The sequence below is a fragment of the Physcomitrium patens genome, chromosome 22, assembly GCF_059467195.1.
Source record: "Physcomitrium patens ecotype Gransden chromosome 22, ASM5946719v1, whole genome shotgun sequence".
NCBI classification, from domain to species: Eukaryota; Viridiplantae; Streptophyta; class Bryopsida; order Funariales; family Funariaceae; genus Physcomitrium; species Physcomitrium patens.
In genome coordinates, this window is record NC_143431.1 from 4,971,519 (window position 1) to 4,985,785 (window position 14,267).

Here is a 14,267-nt window from a genome sequence, read left to right on the forward strand (position 1 = left end):
CACCATTGCTGACGAGAAGTTGTAGATTTCAATATTTTGTGACTTTTTAGTACAGAATTTTTTTAATTATATATATACACGTTCATTAAAAAATTCTAATTAAAATATACACGTTTATAATATTTACTTAGTAGTGTAAGGAAATATGCATGTGGGAAAGACACTGAAATTACTGGGTAAATTATCTCTGTGAACAACAATTATGCAGTAAAATTGAATTGGGCTTGTTACTTTTTAAAGGCCACGGTCTTCACTGTGAAAAGAATAGCAGTTTGTGATCAGTGATAAAGGGGCTAACATTTTTAGAATAGTATTTTAAATGATATGAATGTCGATTGGCTTATTGCTGTTCCAGGAATCCTCGGAGCTCCAAAGAACGAAGTGCCGGAGCAAACAGCACATTCACAATTGCCTCGCGGGCACATGCAGTCGAGATGGACACATGTCGGAGTCTCGCCGCCTACGGAACCCATGTAGAAAGCCGAGACGAATAACTCCACTCCGGGAATGGGACACCAGCTGCGAATTTCACACATGTACCGCAGAGCAGATGGTGGTGCCTGGAGGAACGTGGATCGTTCAATCGATGCAGCTGGGGTCAGGATGCCGTGACTGGCGCTGTGTGCCAAGTGTCCGGCCTCTGCTCTAGCTCCTCCCGCTCAGACTGTGTTTTTTTTTTTTTTTTTTTTTTTTTTTTTGTCCAGACAATAGCATCCAGATGCGAACTCGCAAGCCACTGGATCACTTACTCGTCTAGCTACCATCTGACTGGTTTGTTTGTTTGCTTGTTTGTTTGTTTGTGTTCATTTTTCTTCTTCCTCTTCTTCTACTTCCACCTTCCTGTGTTGGCAACGCGAAGATCGCATCTTTGTTCGACTCGCGGGCAGTGTGAACGTCGGTAGACTGGTTCTAGCTGAGTCTGCATCGGTTTTGTGGGTCTCGAAGTGCCGGAGTTCTGTGCAGCAGCTTGCAAGAGTTGTGTTTGTTGTAACAGGCTGCATTAGTGGTTTTTGGGGTTGGATAGTTGTCTCCTGGTTTCAAGTCTGGGCTTCGAGGTCATGATTAGAAGGGTTCTGGTGGTTTAAATGCACTTTTGAAACTGAAAACCCTTAGATTACGAACGTCGCCCGCAATTGAGTTTGTTATGTGTTTTCTTTTGGGTTTGGATGCGGTTTCCTGTCTAGCTGGTTTCCCTCCATTTGGCTGAGAAGTGGGCAGTCTTACGTCTTTTGTTGGAGAGATGAGAAACAACCTTCATGTCGACGGGTGCGCAAGAGGTGCATTTGTATCTGCTTGTGTCCTCGTTCCGTCTCTTTGTGTGGACTTTCGTGCACTTGGGGAGAAGAAACTAGATTTTTGGTAATAGCCGTAAACTGGGTTGTAATGTTCCTCGTCTTTTTTTTCATATCTGTCATCTTGTCATGATTGTCAGAAGCGACTCAACCAATACTTTGGAAACATTGTTCTTGGGTCTGTGTGGTGTGTCGTCTTTTTTGACTTGAAGGCTCGGATTCCGCCATCTTGCGGACTGCACCAGGTGATTTTTCATTTCGTTACCACACTAAAACCTAGCAATTTTTTCGCGCCGTTTCGCAATGAAGCGGGACCTAGCCCGAATGCAGCCATGGGCGGGCCTGCACCTCTCAAATCCCAGGCTTCAAGGCTGCAATTTCATTCAACAATCGTGCTCGTAAACGGACCCTATTAAGGACTAAATAATAGTAGCAACAGTAGAAATGAAACAATATTGGTAGAGTGGCTTCGACTTTTTTTAAGCGTTTGGAAGGGTTAGTCGAGGGTTACCAGAACTGGTGTTGAGTTCAGAATAAAGCATACAAATTCTCGCGGAATTCTTAAAATAGCTATTGCCTCGTTCATGTAGACGAATTAACGCCGCTAAAATTCCACCCACCAAGTACACTTGAAACTTACTCTTCACACGTCGATGTTTTCGTCGCAGAATTTAATGTACTTTAGGTATCACCCGGATAATGGATCAAAATGACGATTCTCGCTTCTTTTTAAATTTGACAGGAATCCTGTAATGTGAAGGTGTGTGTATTTGGGGCAATCGACAAAGCATATAAAGCACGATGAGGTTTAAAGGGGCAACTGGAGTTGCAGCAGTAGCTGCAACCGGAAACTTTCTTCAAGGTTGGGATATTGGTGCAACAGCAGGTAAAGAAGATATCTCGTCATCTGTCGAGTTTCAATTCTTGTGATGGGTTCATGGTTTCGGTGGAAGCTCTAACATGTCATGAGTTCAAATTTCATTTTGGGTTGTTCTCTCAGTGTCTCCTGCACATTTTGCAAAACCTCCTCTCCGCTTTGATCACCAAGGTTAAGAATATTGATACCCAACAACGTATTCATACTCCAATTGCTCAAATTGTTGTTGGGATCGCAGGTGCGCTTCTGTATCTAAAGCCCGAGTTTCATCTCGAATCAACTCCCACCTTGGAGGGCTTGGTAGTGGCCTCGACTTTTTTTGGTGCTGCAGCTAGTGTAATCGTGGCTGGCCCAGCCGCGGATCGGATGGGTCGCAAATTTGTGCTCTTGATATCAGGGCTTTTGTATTCCACGGCAGCAATGCTAATGCTGTGGACTCCAACTGTGAACATACTCATCCTTAGCCGGGTCGTAGTCGGGCTGGCAATTGGTTTAGCAACCACAATTGCACCCGTTCTGATATCAGAATCTGCGCCGACCGAGACTCGGGGACAACTTGCAACGTTTCCTCAGCTGCTGGGGTCGTCGGGGCTCTTCTTTGCGTACGTCATGGCCTTTGTCCTGTCACTTCAAGACAATCCCAACTGGAGATCCATGCTAGGAGTGTTAGCCATACCCTCCTTCATCTACGCTATTCTATGTCTGTTTGCCTTGCCCGAGTCTCCTCGGTGGCTTGTGAGCAAGGGACGCATGTACGATGCTAAAGTGGTGCTGCAAAACCTTCGAGAGGAGGAAGATGTCTCAGGTTTGTCGATATTTCCAATAAGCGTTTGTAATCTACTGGGACATTTCTGGAACGACAGCGTCGGTTCGGAATGCACAAATGTTTCTGACCTGAAGTTGGGGTACTTGTGCTTTTGCAGCAGAGCTTGCATTGTTGGTTGAGGGTGTGGGAGTTGTGGCCGAATGTCGCCTAGAAGAATGGCTGATCAAACCCACCGAGGATGAGGATTACGAACAGTATATAGATGGCAACCAGATCAAGCTCTTCGCCCCTGATGAACGTGTCAATTGGGTGGCCACTCCCATTGTCGATGACTGGGGATCGCAACATCACAGTGGACTTGCCCGGACGGGCAACCGTGATCTCCTAAGCGTTTTCCCCAAGGTAGATCCCATGGTTACGTTGTTGGGAAGCTTTCAGAACACTGACCACTTCATGCACTCACGGGAATTTTTTGACGATGACTATAAACCCGAGCACTGGGACGAAGAAGCTCCAGAAACGCCGAGATTTGGTGGTAATGGATACTACTCTGAAACCGATATTGGCGGCATGGTGGGTGACCGCGACGCGCATGACCATCTACGGCGTCCTCTACTTGGCGGTAGTAACTATGGAAGTGGCAGATTTGGCAATGCCATTTCACGAGGCCGGTATGTTAAACTCGTCCTTCTTTCTAAACCTGGACAGATCTCCCAGTGCTCTGTAAACAGTGAGGATCTTAGGGTTTAGGGGTTAGATTGATGATAGTTTGGTCTTCTCCGTTTGAGATGAAATATTGATAGTATGCTTCAACTCACACCGCAGGAACGCTTTTAGTATGTTTGCGCCCGCCATGTCATTTCGAACGTCTCCTCGAATCTCTCCTCGAATTTCCCCTCAAAGGTCTACGCAAAGCTCAAGACCAAGTACTTGCGATAGTGCAGTGCCGGAGTCTCTGGGAAGTGTCGGTGTGGGTGGAGGGTGGCAGCTAGCTTGGCAGAAGGATGCCAAAGATGGTTCACTGAAGAGAGTATATTTAAAAAGCGAGGGGGGTGACTTGTCCAATGTAACCCAGAATCCTGCTGGGTTTTCTGGGCTTGTTTATTTTCACGGTGATCATATAACATTTCCGGTAATTTTCCAAGAGCTTCTTCTAATTACCCTCTCTTCATTACCCTCTTAGTGTTCTGTGGATCTTCTCCAGCCTAAGTATTTGACATTATTCTGTGTACATAGGTTTACAGATTGTGGTTCTCAGAATATGTCTGTTGTTTCAGGCTGCTGTATTGGTGGCTCAAACGGCCATTAACCGTGCTCTGCTTAACGAGCATCCGGTGGGACCTGCTACGCTGAATCCCACTGAGGCAGCCAAGCACAGCCATGTGCTGTCAAGCTTGATGGAAGGTGGTGTCCGGCGTGCCCTTGCTGTTGGCGTGGGCATGCAGGTTTTGCAGCAGGTTAGCCTTCCATTTTTCATTTGGAATCTTCGCTATAGTAGGGACTCAACTTGTATTTAGGGCTCTTGTACAAGTGTAAAATATCGGCACCTTGTAAGAATGGTTCCCTGTTCTGTGTTTTACGAGTTGGATTTTCAGCTATTAGTCGACTCTTCGTTATGAACATTGGAGTCTTGCAACCATGAGTCCGCCTGGTCTGCCTTGGCTTGGGCATACTAAAATCATTTGGGGGTAGACACTGGGACAACTTGAACTTCAATCTTGTAGATTCATGTTGACAGCTCGATGTTGTTTATGCAGCTTTGTGGCATTAATGTTGTGTTGCACTTCATCCCTCAAATTTTAATGCAATCTGGGGCTGGAGAGTTGCTTGAAAGTATTGGTATTGAAGAGGAATCGGCGTCCATCTTAGCTAGCGGCGTAACTTGTTTACTCATGCTACCATGCATTCTGATGGCAATATGGCTTATTGACAAATCCGGCCGCAGGTGTGTCCTCCTTTCTGGCCTTAAGATGAATTCGCGGCATCGTGCATGTTTTACAGTAATTCGGAATTAACCAGAACAGTGTGAAAAATGCAACAGAACACATTTGCTAGTCTCCACTGTCGAATATCATTATCTAGAAATGCATCCTTCCTAGCTTCCGAGTTGGAGGTTGAAGATACCACTTCTAATTCATCAAGTGTTGTTGCATTGCAGGCAATTGCTATTAGCGACCATTCCAATTCTGGTTATTTCTCTTGTGGCGCTTGTGCTGGCCAACATGTTCCTCCCCACAGGTCTGATGGCTGCAGCTATTTCCTACATGTTCATCGTCATCTTCACCTGCTCATCCGTCGCAGGTACCATCGCCCACTCGTCCCTAACCTTTCCAAACACTTTTTTCCTTCGTCCCTAACCAGTTTATCCATTCCTCTGAGTCAACTGCCGAACAACTCATCGAGTAACCACGTATACAGTGATTCGTAGATGGTTTCACTAAAGTTTTCTCCGTCTACGCTCAGATTCTGACCACATGTCCACTGTGTCAACGCCAGGATTTGGTCCGGTTCCGAACATCCTGTGCACCGAGATCTTCCCAACCAGCGTGCGTGGGCTGGGTGTGGGCATCTGCGCGGCTGCAATGTGGGGCGCTAACATCCTTGTAACATACTCCTTCCCACTTGTGAACCAGCTACTGGGCCTGCAGGGTGTGTTCGGATTCTTCGCCATGCTCAGCGTGGTGGCTTGGATCTTTGCATTTCTCAAGGTTCCAGAGACCAAGGGCCTTCCTTTGGAAATCATCTCGGAGTTTTTTGCGATGGTCCCTTCTAAGAGGGAGAAAGATGGCCACAAGGCTGTAGTGTATTAGCGAAATCGAGGGACCCAGTAGCTCCAGACAGACAGACAGACAGGCTTATTCCCCTCTGGGATCTAACCCTTGAGGATTGTTGCACTAGCTTCATGTACAGTTACGGTTTTATTAGAGACGGAAGTATCACCCCCACCATTTCTCATCCATCACTGCGAGTCTTGTCCATGCAGAGGCTTCAAGCTTAAGGTGTGGAGTCTTTGGTCCTGCTGCTTAAGTTTGTTGTTGTTGTTGTTGTTGTTGTTTTTTTTGTTTTGTTTTGTTTTGTTTTGTTTTTTTTTTTTTTTAAATCTTGCATGACAATTCTGCAATGCATGTGGGTTTTTCTTGCATACATTGAAACTACTTGTAAGTTTGTTTCTATCTTTACTAATCTAGTATTGTGTGTCCATGAGTAAAATATAGAGCATGAAACTCAAGGTTTTAAAATGTTGGTTTATCATGAAATGTAGAATGGTGTAGGCATGTCGAGCTCTTATTTAATGTAAAAATATAATTTTTGTTCTAATTCTATGAAACTGTTTTTGGTTAAAATTTTGAATTTTAGTCATTAAATACAGAGGATATGTTAATGTTTTGATTATTCTCTTAAATATCTGATTATTTGATTTGATTTTATTTTTCCTTGAGTGTTTGTAATTTTATTGTTTGTTATGCAGCTTATTTAATAATATTTTTCTAATAATTCGTTTATATTGAAATATATAGAAATGAAATTCTAAAGACTTCTATAAATTTTATAAATTTTTCTTCAATAAGGTATTTATTTTTTAAAATTTAGTAATATAATTTATTTTCTATTTTTTATATAAAGATACTTACATATTCTATCTATTTGTATCACTATTGTTTAATTAATATTTTGATTTAGGTAATATAATTTAGCACTTTATAGAACTTTTATTTTTTAACATGCATAGTAAGTTTGTTCATGGCTAAGTTTAAAAATCTGTTTATAACTAAGATTTTGGAATGATATTATTATGTTCAATAATCTATTTAGAATTGGAAATCGTAATTTTTAAAATGGTTACCTTACTTCTTTGCATAATAAATTTAAAATTATTATAATAACAAAGAAAAAATAAAATAAAAATATCCTCTCAGATATGTATTTTGTTAAAAGTGAGGCCACAAAATATTACTATTGAACATATTAATGTTTTTAGTTTATAACTATGCAACAATAATTTGACCTCTATATTAATGATACTATTTTACAATCTTATAATATCTTTGCAATGACTTATAAAATTGAAAAAGATTAGTTTCATCTTCAAATAAGATTTTGACAATTTATAATAATTTTCTCTTTAAGATTCTAAGAGAATTCTAAAACAAATCTTCTTCTTTTTTCTCTTTTTCTTGTTATTTGCTTGTTTGTTTATGAACAATTCTTAAAGTTGTGCATTGCAATGTAAAATTAGACTTGGTATTGTATTATTATAGCATATTTTTATATCAGAAACAATTCTTATTATGTATTGGTATAAAAATTATTGTTGATAATATACATGAATATAGCATTATTGCTGTCATACTTTATTAAAAATCAAGAAACTAAAATAAATTCGTTGAAGATTTATTTATATTTTGGTTTGTCCCAATTAATACTGAAGTACAGTATTGTAATATATATATATATATATATAGATTGATTTATATAGTAATTTAAAATTAAATTTATAGAAAATATATTAAAATACAAACAATCCAAAAAATATACATAATTGTGGTATCATTATATAAAATTTGAATTTCTATTATTTTTATGACATATCTATAAAAGATGAAATTTAAAAAAATTAATGATATTTAAATATTAAAATTTATATATTTATGAAAAAATAATATAAATAATCATACATATATACTTATATGTATATACAAAGAAAAAAATTTAAATGGATATAAAAGAGATCATAAAAGAGAATAAAGAACATAGAAAGGAGGTTAAGATTTTGGTAGCTACAAGAAAAGAGGATTACATAGTAAATTGCAGGATGAGAATTAAAATTTTTAAACAAATTTCTTGAAGAAAAAAGAAAAAAAGTCCCAAATTTTTAATAATGATTTACTATATCTATCTATATATATATATATATATATATATATATATATTTATATATATATATTTATATAATTATAAAATATTTTAAAAATTTATGTATAAAAAACTTTTATTTATTCTAATTTTTATTCTAATTTTAAGTATTTTATTCTAATTGATTCTTTAGAAGTTATTATATGTATATTTATATATATATACATACACACAAATTTATTTTTTCTAATTTAAAAAACATTTTATTTTATTTATTTACTTATTTTTTCTCTTACATAAGATAGGATTGTATTGCATTGAGGTAAAGATTCCTTATCAGAAGGCAATTTTATATTGCAAAAAAAAGCTAATGTGGCTTAGTAATACCAAACAACAACTAGTGGACATTAAAGATCTTGAAAAATGACCATTCTCATATATTGATGCATGTTTGGTGTGCAATATGAGCATCAACTAAAACCAACACTTTCTAAGAAATAATTTTGAGATTTTATTGCATCTATATTAAAGACAATAAAAATTATGAGTTACTTTTTAAAAAATGAGATACTATTTTGTAAGTATAGATTGAAAAAAGGTGCTTATTATTATGCTAGATGGAAGTATAACTAGAGTAAAGAGAATAATGTTAAAAAAATTCTATTGTACATATTCATTCAATAAAATAAAACAAATTTAAGTTCTTAATCCTAACATTTTTGTTTCAACATGAAATATTTCTTTTAAAAATAAATCTTTTTTTTTATACCTTTGAATTTCTTAAGACTACTTTTTTTGTTACAAAATTAGGATTTTGTTTTGTAATTATAGATAGAAACACCAAGTTTTTTGAATTTTGTGTAAAACAATTACCACCTTAATTTATGCACTTATTACTTTAGTTGGATAATATTATAAAAGGAATTTGAATTTGTTATGCTTTTGATCTTCTATAATTTAAAAATAATCTTAAAAATCATTAATTTTTAAATTTTTGGTTAAAAAAATAGATGAAAAAAATAGACTTGAGACAAAATTAATACTTTAATTCTAAAAATTTGACCATTGAAATTCTTTATTAAACTTAAAATAAGAAGATAAACAACATCAATGTGAGTTTTATTGTAATAATCATTAATTTATATGCCAAATCTCTTTCTAGGTTCTTGAATGCATACATGGTTTATAGAAACATCATTTTGTAAATTTTGAAGCTAATTTGATAATTCAATTAAAAATTGATATCTAGTATTATTTATTTATTAATATTTAGGATATACAAAAGATTTGCCTAATATTGGCTTAGGAGTATAGGCTTCACAATTTAAGATTTGACAAAATTTAGGTCTTAAAATATGATAGGTTTTAGAATTTTAAATTTGAGAAGTTTTAGATTTTAAAAATATCAAAACTTTGGTTTTGGAATTTGTAAGATAAATGATATAAGATATAAGATTTTTTTGGTTTCTTAGAATTTTGATTTAAAAAAAATAATAGTATTTTAAGTTCTTTAATTTTTTATTATAAGATATTAATAAGATATAAAAAAACTCTTTTATAACTAAATACATGTTGTACTGTCAAGAATATGAATCTTCAAAGATTAAAAGATCAAAATACTCTTGTATCACTTATTATCATTAAAAGGACTAGATTATCATTGAAAGATGATATAATATTAAACTAAAATGGCTATTGTCAAAGACAAGAAGACTAAAAAGTCTTGAAACAAGACTAAGGATTAGAAAGGCATTGACAAGAGTGAGAAAGGCTTTATTCTTGCCTTCATATACACTATCTAAGTAGGGACTACATGGCGACATTCTATAGGACCTCTAATACATGCTAACTTTGTAAGATACTGTCAAGGACAAAGACTCGATGAGGGAAAATATACACAAAAAGGCTATCTCGATATAATAAGTCAAAATATAAACAAGTATGTATATTAAAAGGAAACTGGAATGGCTATTGCCACAAGATAAGAAATTAAAGACTCTTGAACCTGGACTAGGAGCAAGAAAGGAGTTGACAAGAGTGAAGAAGCCTTCACTCTTGTCTCTATATATACTATCTAACTAGGAGCTACGTGGCGACGTTCTATAGGACCTCCAATATGTGTTGACTTTGTAGGACACATGCCTTGACTTACAAGGCAAGTTTTTCTACGTGTTGTCGTGTTGTAACACGAGTATACAGTGAAAAAAAAAGAAAGGAGAATTTTATTAATATTCAGTTACCTCGAATATTGGGAGCATCAACCAACTCCAGTACAAATACTGAGTGGTCAGGTTCAGTCACTCCGTTACAGTCAGCCGGGGCATACTGAAATGCTCCGTTCGATTCCAATAACGGGAGTCAGCAGGAAGAGAAGGACCAATTCACATGACGGGTTCGAGGAGCCAATTGGATCCAATTTCGATAATCCAATCCGGGTCCTCTTATCCAATATGAGACCTGAATTGGCCGGTCAACCCAATGCAGTCTAATTACGGGAAATCCAGGTCTTACTACAGGTCTTAGCCAATCTGACGCGAGGACCAATTGGACCCAATTACGGGAACATCCAGGTTACTACGGGCATCTTTTCCAAAATAGGACCTGAATTGGTCGGGCGACTCAATGTGGTCCCGATTACGGGGTTCGATTCTGTTTCAGGCTGTCCTGTTCTCTGTGCCGTTTCAGGGAACGTTGTTTTCGGTAAATGGATTTCTTAAAGGTAAAAACGGAGGAGAAAGCTTGACGGCGAGAGCCAATTTCGGATCCAAGCTTGAGGTGGGAGCCAATTCCGGATCTAAGACGGAAGATTGAAGAAATTCAGAGGATAAGGTTAGGAGGGGATATAGTTTTGAGGGGGAAGGTTTTTTGTCGGGGGTTTTTTGGATCAAGGAGCTAGCTTCAAGCTCTTTTCAAGGTTACTAGTTCGGTTTTCATTGGAGGGTTTTGAAGATCAAGGGAATTAGAGAGAGGAGCTTCATGCTTCGGGTCGGGGAAGGAAAGACATAGAATTTGGATTTTTCTTCTTCGTAGAGTTTTGGGAAGACTGAGGCAATCGCTGCTGAAATCAGTGTTGTAATGGTGAATCGGGATTTTTAAATGAAGTGGGTTTGAATACTCTTGACTGTTTTGTAAAATCGAGTTACATCTGTGATTGAAGGATTAAAGGGGTGTCTATAGGATTGAGTATGCGGAGTGAATGAAATTTATTGGGTTAATCTAACAGGACAGTCAGTGGATACAAGATCGTAAGTACAAAGGGGTATTGAAGATTAACAGTTTGGGTTGTTCGGGGTTCTCTGTAACGTCTAGAGACCTATCGGCTGGGGCAAAAAAAAAAGACTTCGACAAGCAGTCGAAGAGCATCCATATAGATTTACGGTACATTGTTGCAGTCGTTTATATTCCAGCAGTTAAAAACTGATAGACTGCTTGACTATCGGCAAATCTCCATACTACCTTCTACAGCCAGACGTCCGGCGCGTTCTCGAGCAGGAAAGCACGTAATACGACATAAGTGGTGAACCCGACGTGAAAGCTTGAGGTAGAAGGTATTGGATTTCGGTTGATTTTATCTTTATTTTTATGGAAAACGAAAATAAAAATTTTGAAGGATTTTTGGGAGAAGTTTCTGGTGGGGAGTCTTCTAAAGGACAAGGTATGCACATGGATCCATCTATTGCTAGTTTGTTTCAAGCCTTCTCATTGTTAATGCAGCAACAGCAAAGCAATGATCGAAAGGAAGCTTTGGCAACCAAAGCATTGCAAGCAGTGGTCAATAAAATTGATCAATTTGATGGGGGGAATATTTCAAGGTATTTAAGATGTTATGTTCGTGAAATGGAATTAAATCGGGTTTCTGAGAAGAAAATGGTTGTACTATTTGGACTTGCCACGATACCGGAGATAAGAGACCACATTACATCGATTACGGATCGTTGTGGGAATTCATGGGAGGATTTTTCACATGCATTGAAAGACGAATATTTCTTGGAAGATGCTGATCGCGTTACTAAGAAGTTGTTTCTGGGATGGATTGAACGGCCCAATAAGAATTTGCAAGCAACAGAGCTACTAAGGGAATTTGAGAGGCAGTACTCTCAATTATCGAAGGTAGAAAAATTGACATTGGAGCCGAACAAAGTTGATCTATTTCTTCAAGCTGCAGGTGGAGAATTGCAAGAGAAATTAGAACCCCTTCTTGAAGACAAAGAAGAAGATGAAGGATTGACAACGAAGTGGAAGAACGTTGAAGATGCGGTGGGGTTGCTTACAAAAAAAGAAAGGAGGAAGGATAGGAGCAATATTCCGAAAATAGTACAAGCACCCAAAGCTCCAGTACGTACAACACCACCGACAATGCCTACAGTTCAACCTTCGACATCCTTGTCAAAGAAAGTAGATATGGGTATGGAAGAAATTATACGAGAAATGCGAGATCTTCAAATCAAATTGGCAAGACTTGAAGAGAATACTTCTATAAACAATTCGAAGAATGTTTCAAAACAAGGATATGTACAAAGATGCATTTGGTGTGATGATGCTTCACACACTAGAAAAGATTGCAATGAATTTAATAATATGATACGGCAGGGAATTATTTGCTGGAAAGATGGGAAGATAGCATTGAAAGATAGGGAGGATCTTCTTCAAACCAATTTTGGCAAGGGAGGAATGAGAGCATTGGTTCAAGATTACTTAAAAGAGCATGAAACAGTAGTACGAGAAAGTGCAAGTTATGGTGCTAGAGTAGATGATGCAATTGGTGGAAGTACGGAAACTAGTGAGTTTTGGGCTTCTGCCGTTTCTACAATGCAAGAAGGGAAATTACCTCGAGAAGCGTTATTGAGAACTGCAGCTACAATACGAGGAAGAACAGGTTGGGAGGATCCTGTTGAGTCTCTTTCAGTTCATGCATATATTGCTAAGAGCCAACATGAAGCTTTGATGGAAGAAAAAAGACGAGGAAATTTTGATGATACTAGAGAAGGAAATTCTTTTAAGAGGCAAACTCCAGGAGACAAGGCTCGGGAGGCAGCTTCACAAGAATTGCCTATAAAGGATACCTCAGCATCATTGGGAGAAAAAACAACGGAGACAAAAGATAAGGGCAAATCAATTGCTTATAAGCTACTTTCTGACATTGAAGCGGCAACAAATTTGAAAGGGGTGTTGGAAGAACGTATATTAAACGCTAAGGTGGAATTCACATTGAAAGAAGTCTTGGGAATTGCAAAGAAGGAGTTTCATGATGTTATCATTGACAGCATTAAGCAAAAGAGGCAATTAATGAGTGAAACTGGAATGAGTCATGCTATTGATGCAAGAATATGTAGAGATGAAGAAGAGGTTGATATTGGTTACAAGCAACCAACAAATGAAAAGAATGGATATAATCAGCGAGTATATTTCGAAGATTCTAGTAACAAGGAAATGGAAACTTTGAGCCATTATACTCGAAAGCATTGGGCAAGGGTAACTACTGAGGTATTGGTGAAAGTAGGAGATATAGAGGAACCAATAGTTGCTTTGGTGGACCATGGTTCTGAAATAAATCTCATGTCTAAAGTTCTTTATAAGAAGCAAAAATGGCCAATTGATATGGAACATGGATGGGCAATACGAGCAGCTAATAACACACGAGGCGAATTATATGGAGCTTGTCCAGATGTCAAAATTCGGATTGGGGATGTTGCTACGGAGCAACATTTCTTCGTTCAAGATACAACGTCTTATCCGTTGATTTTAGGACAACCTTATATCACAGCAATACGGATGGAAACAAAGGTACTTGACGATGGTTCTGCTTATGCAAGGGTACGGAGCGAAGATGGGAGGAAAGCTGTATAATTTCTAACAATACCTCCTAACCATGAACCGAATCGAGATAGGTTGAGGGAGAAACCATTGCCAAAGATTGTTGAAGGATTTAAGGATTTTGGGGAGGTACCACTGTAAAGCGAGATTATGGAGGTACAAAAGAGGAGGTACTCTCGCGAGATGAAGGTGCCTTTGATGCGAGTTTTATTGGTATATTGGAGAATGGAAATATTATGTATAAGAAAGTTGAAGATTTTAAAAGAAAAGAAAGAAAAAGATTATATGATATTGAAGGACAGTTACGCAAGATAGGTACATTGCAAGATGATGAGAGGATTTTGGGTGTTTATGAAGAAAATGGACTGGAAGATTCATTGGAATTGATTACATCTATTGGGTTAGGGGATAATGATAAGATTGTTGAGATTCATTCGAGAGAGGTTCATACCATGCTTGAATCTTTTCAAGCACCAGAAGTCACAGTAGAGACGAGATATAAAACGGTAGATAAGAAGGTAAAGCCTGTTGCCGGACCATTACCAGAGGATTCTAAAGAACAAATGGGAGAAGCATCAAAAGAAGCGAGTTTAAGAGATCCAATGAGTATTGGACATCAGTTTACTGAAGAGACTTTTGAAGAATTGAAGATTGGTTCTGATGG

General features: G+C 37.7%; 1 protein-coding gene across 4 annotated transcripts; it reads left to right on the forward strand.

The window, feature by feature from the left end:
- The first annotated feature begins 791 nt into the window (after positions 1–791).
- On the forward strand, positions 792–5,894 carry LOC112275242 (monosaccharide-sensing protein 2). 4 transcript variants are annotated; one of them, XM_024505442.3, is made up of 9 exons: positions 792–1,537; positions 2,053–2,178; positions 2,408–2,974; positions 3,093–3,606; positions 3,761–4,067; positions 4,213–4,392; positions 4,693–4,880; positions 5,094–5,236; positions 5,432–5,894. In XM_024505442.3, exons 2-9 carry the CDS (start codon positions 2,094–2,096, stop codon positions 5,743–5,745), a joined length of 2,298 nt encoding a protein of 765 aa, XP_024361210.1. In that variant the 5' UTR covers positions 792–1,537; positions 2,053–2,093; the 3' UTR covers positions 5,746–5,894. The 4 variants fall into 4 exon arrangements, with proteins under 4 accessions (XP_024361210.1, XP_090102275.1, XP_024361209.1 ...); XM_090246149.1 differs by having other exon boundaries at positions 813–1,537; positions 3,096–3,606; XM_024505441.3 differs by having other exon boundaries at positions 836–1,537; positions 2,035–2,178.
- The last annotated feature ends 8,373 nt before the right edge of the window (positions 5,895–14,267 follow it).

Excerpts from the sequence above, each read along its gene's own strand:
- LOC112275242 (XM_024505442.3), top strand. The coding sequence starts at position 2,094 with ATGAGGTTTAAAGGGGCAACTGGAGTTGCAGCAGTAGCTGCAACCGGA. Across the intron at positions 4,881-5,093 it reads ATTGACAAATCCGGCCGCAG|GCAATTGCTATTAGCGACCA; the intron begins GTGTGTCCTCCT and ends GTTGCATTGCAG. Across the intron at positions 5,237-5,431 it reads CACCTGCTCATCCGTCGCAG|GATTTGGTCCGGTTCCGAAC; the intron begins GTACCATCGCCC and ends TGTCAACGCCAG.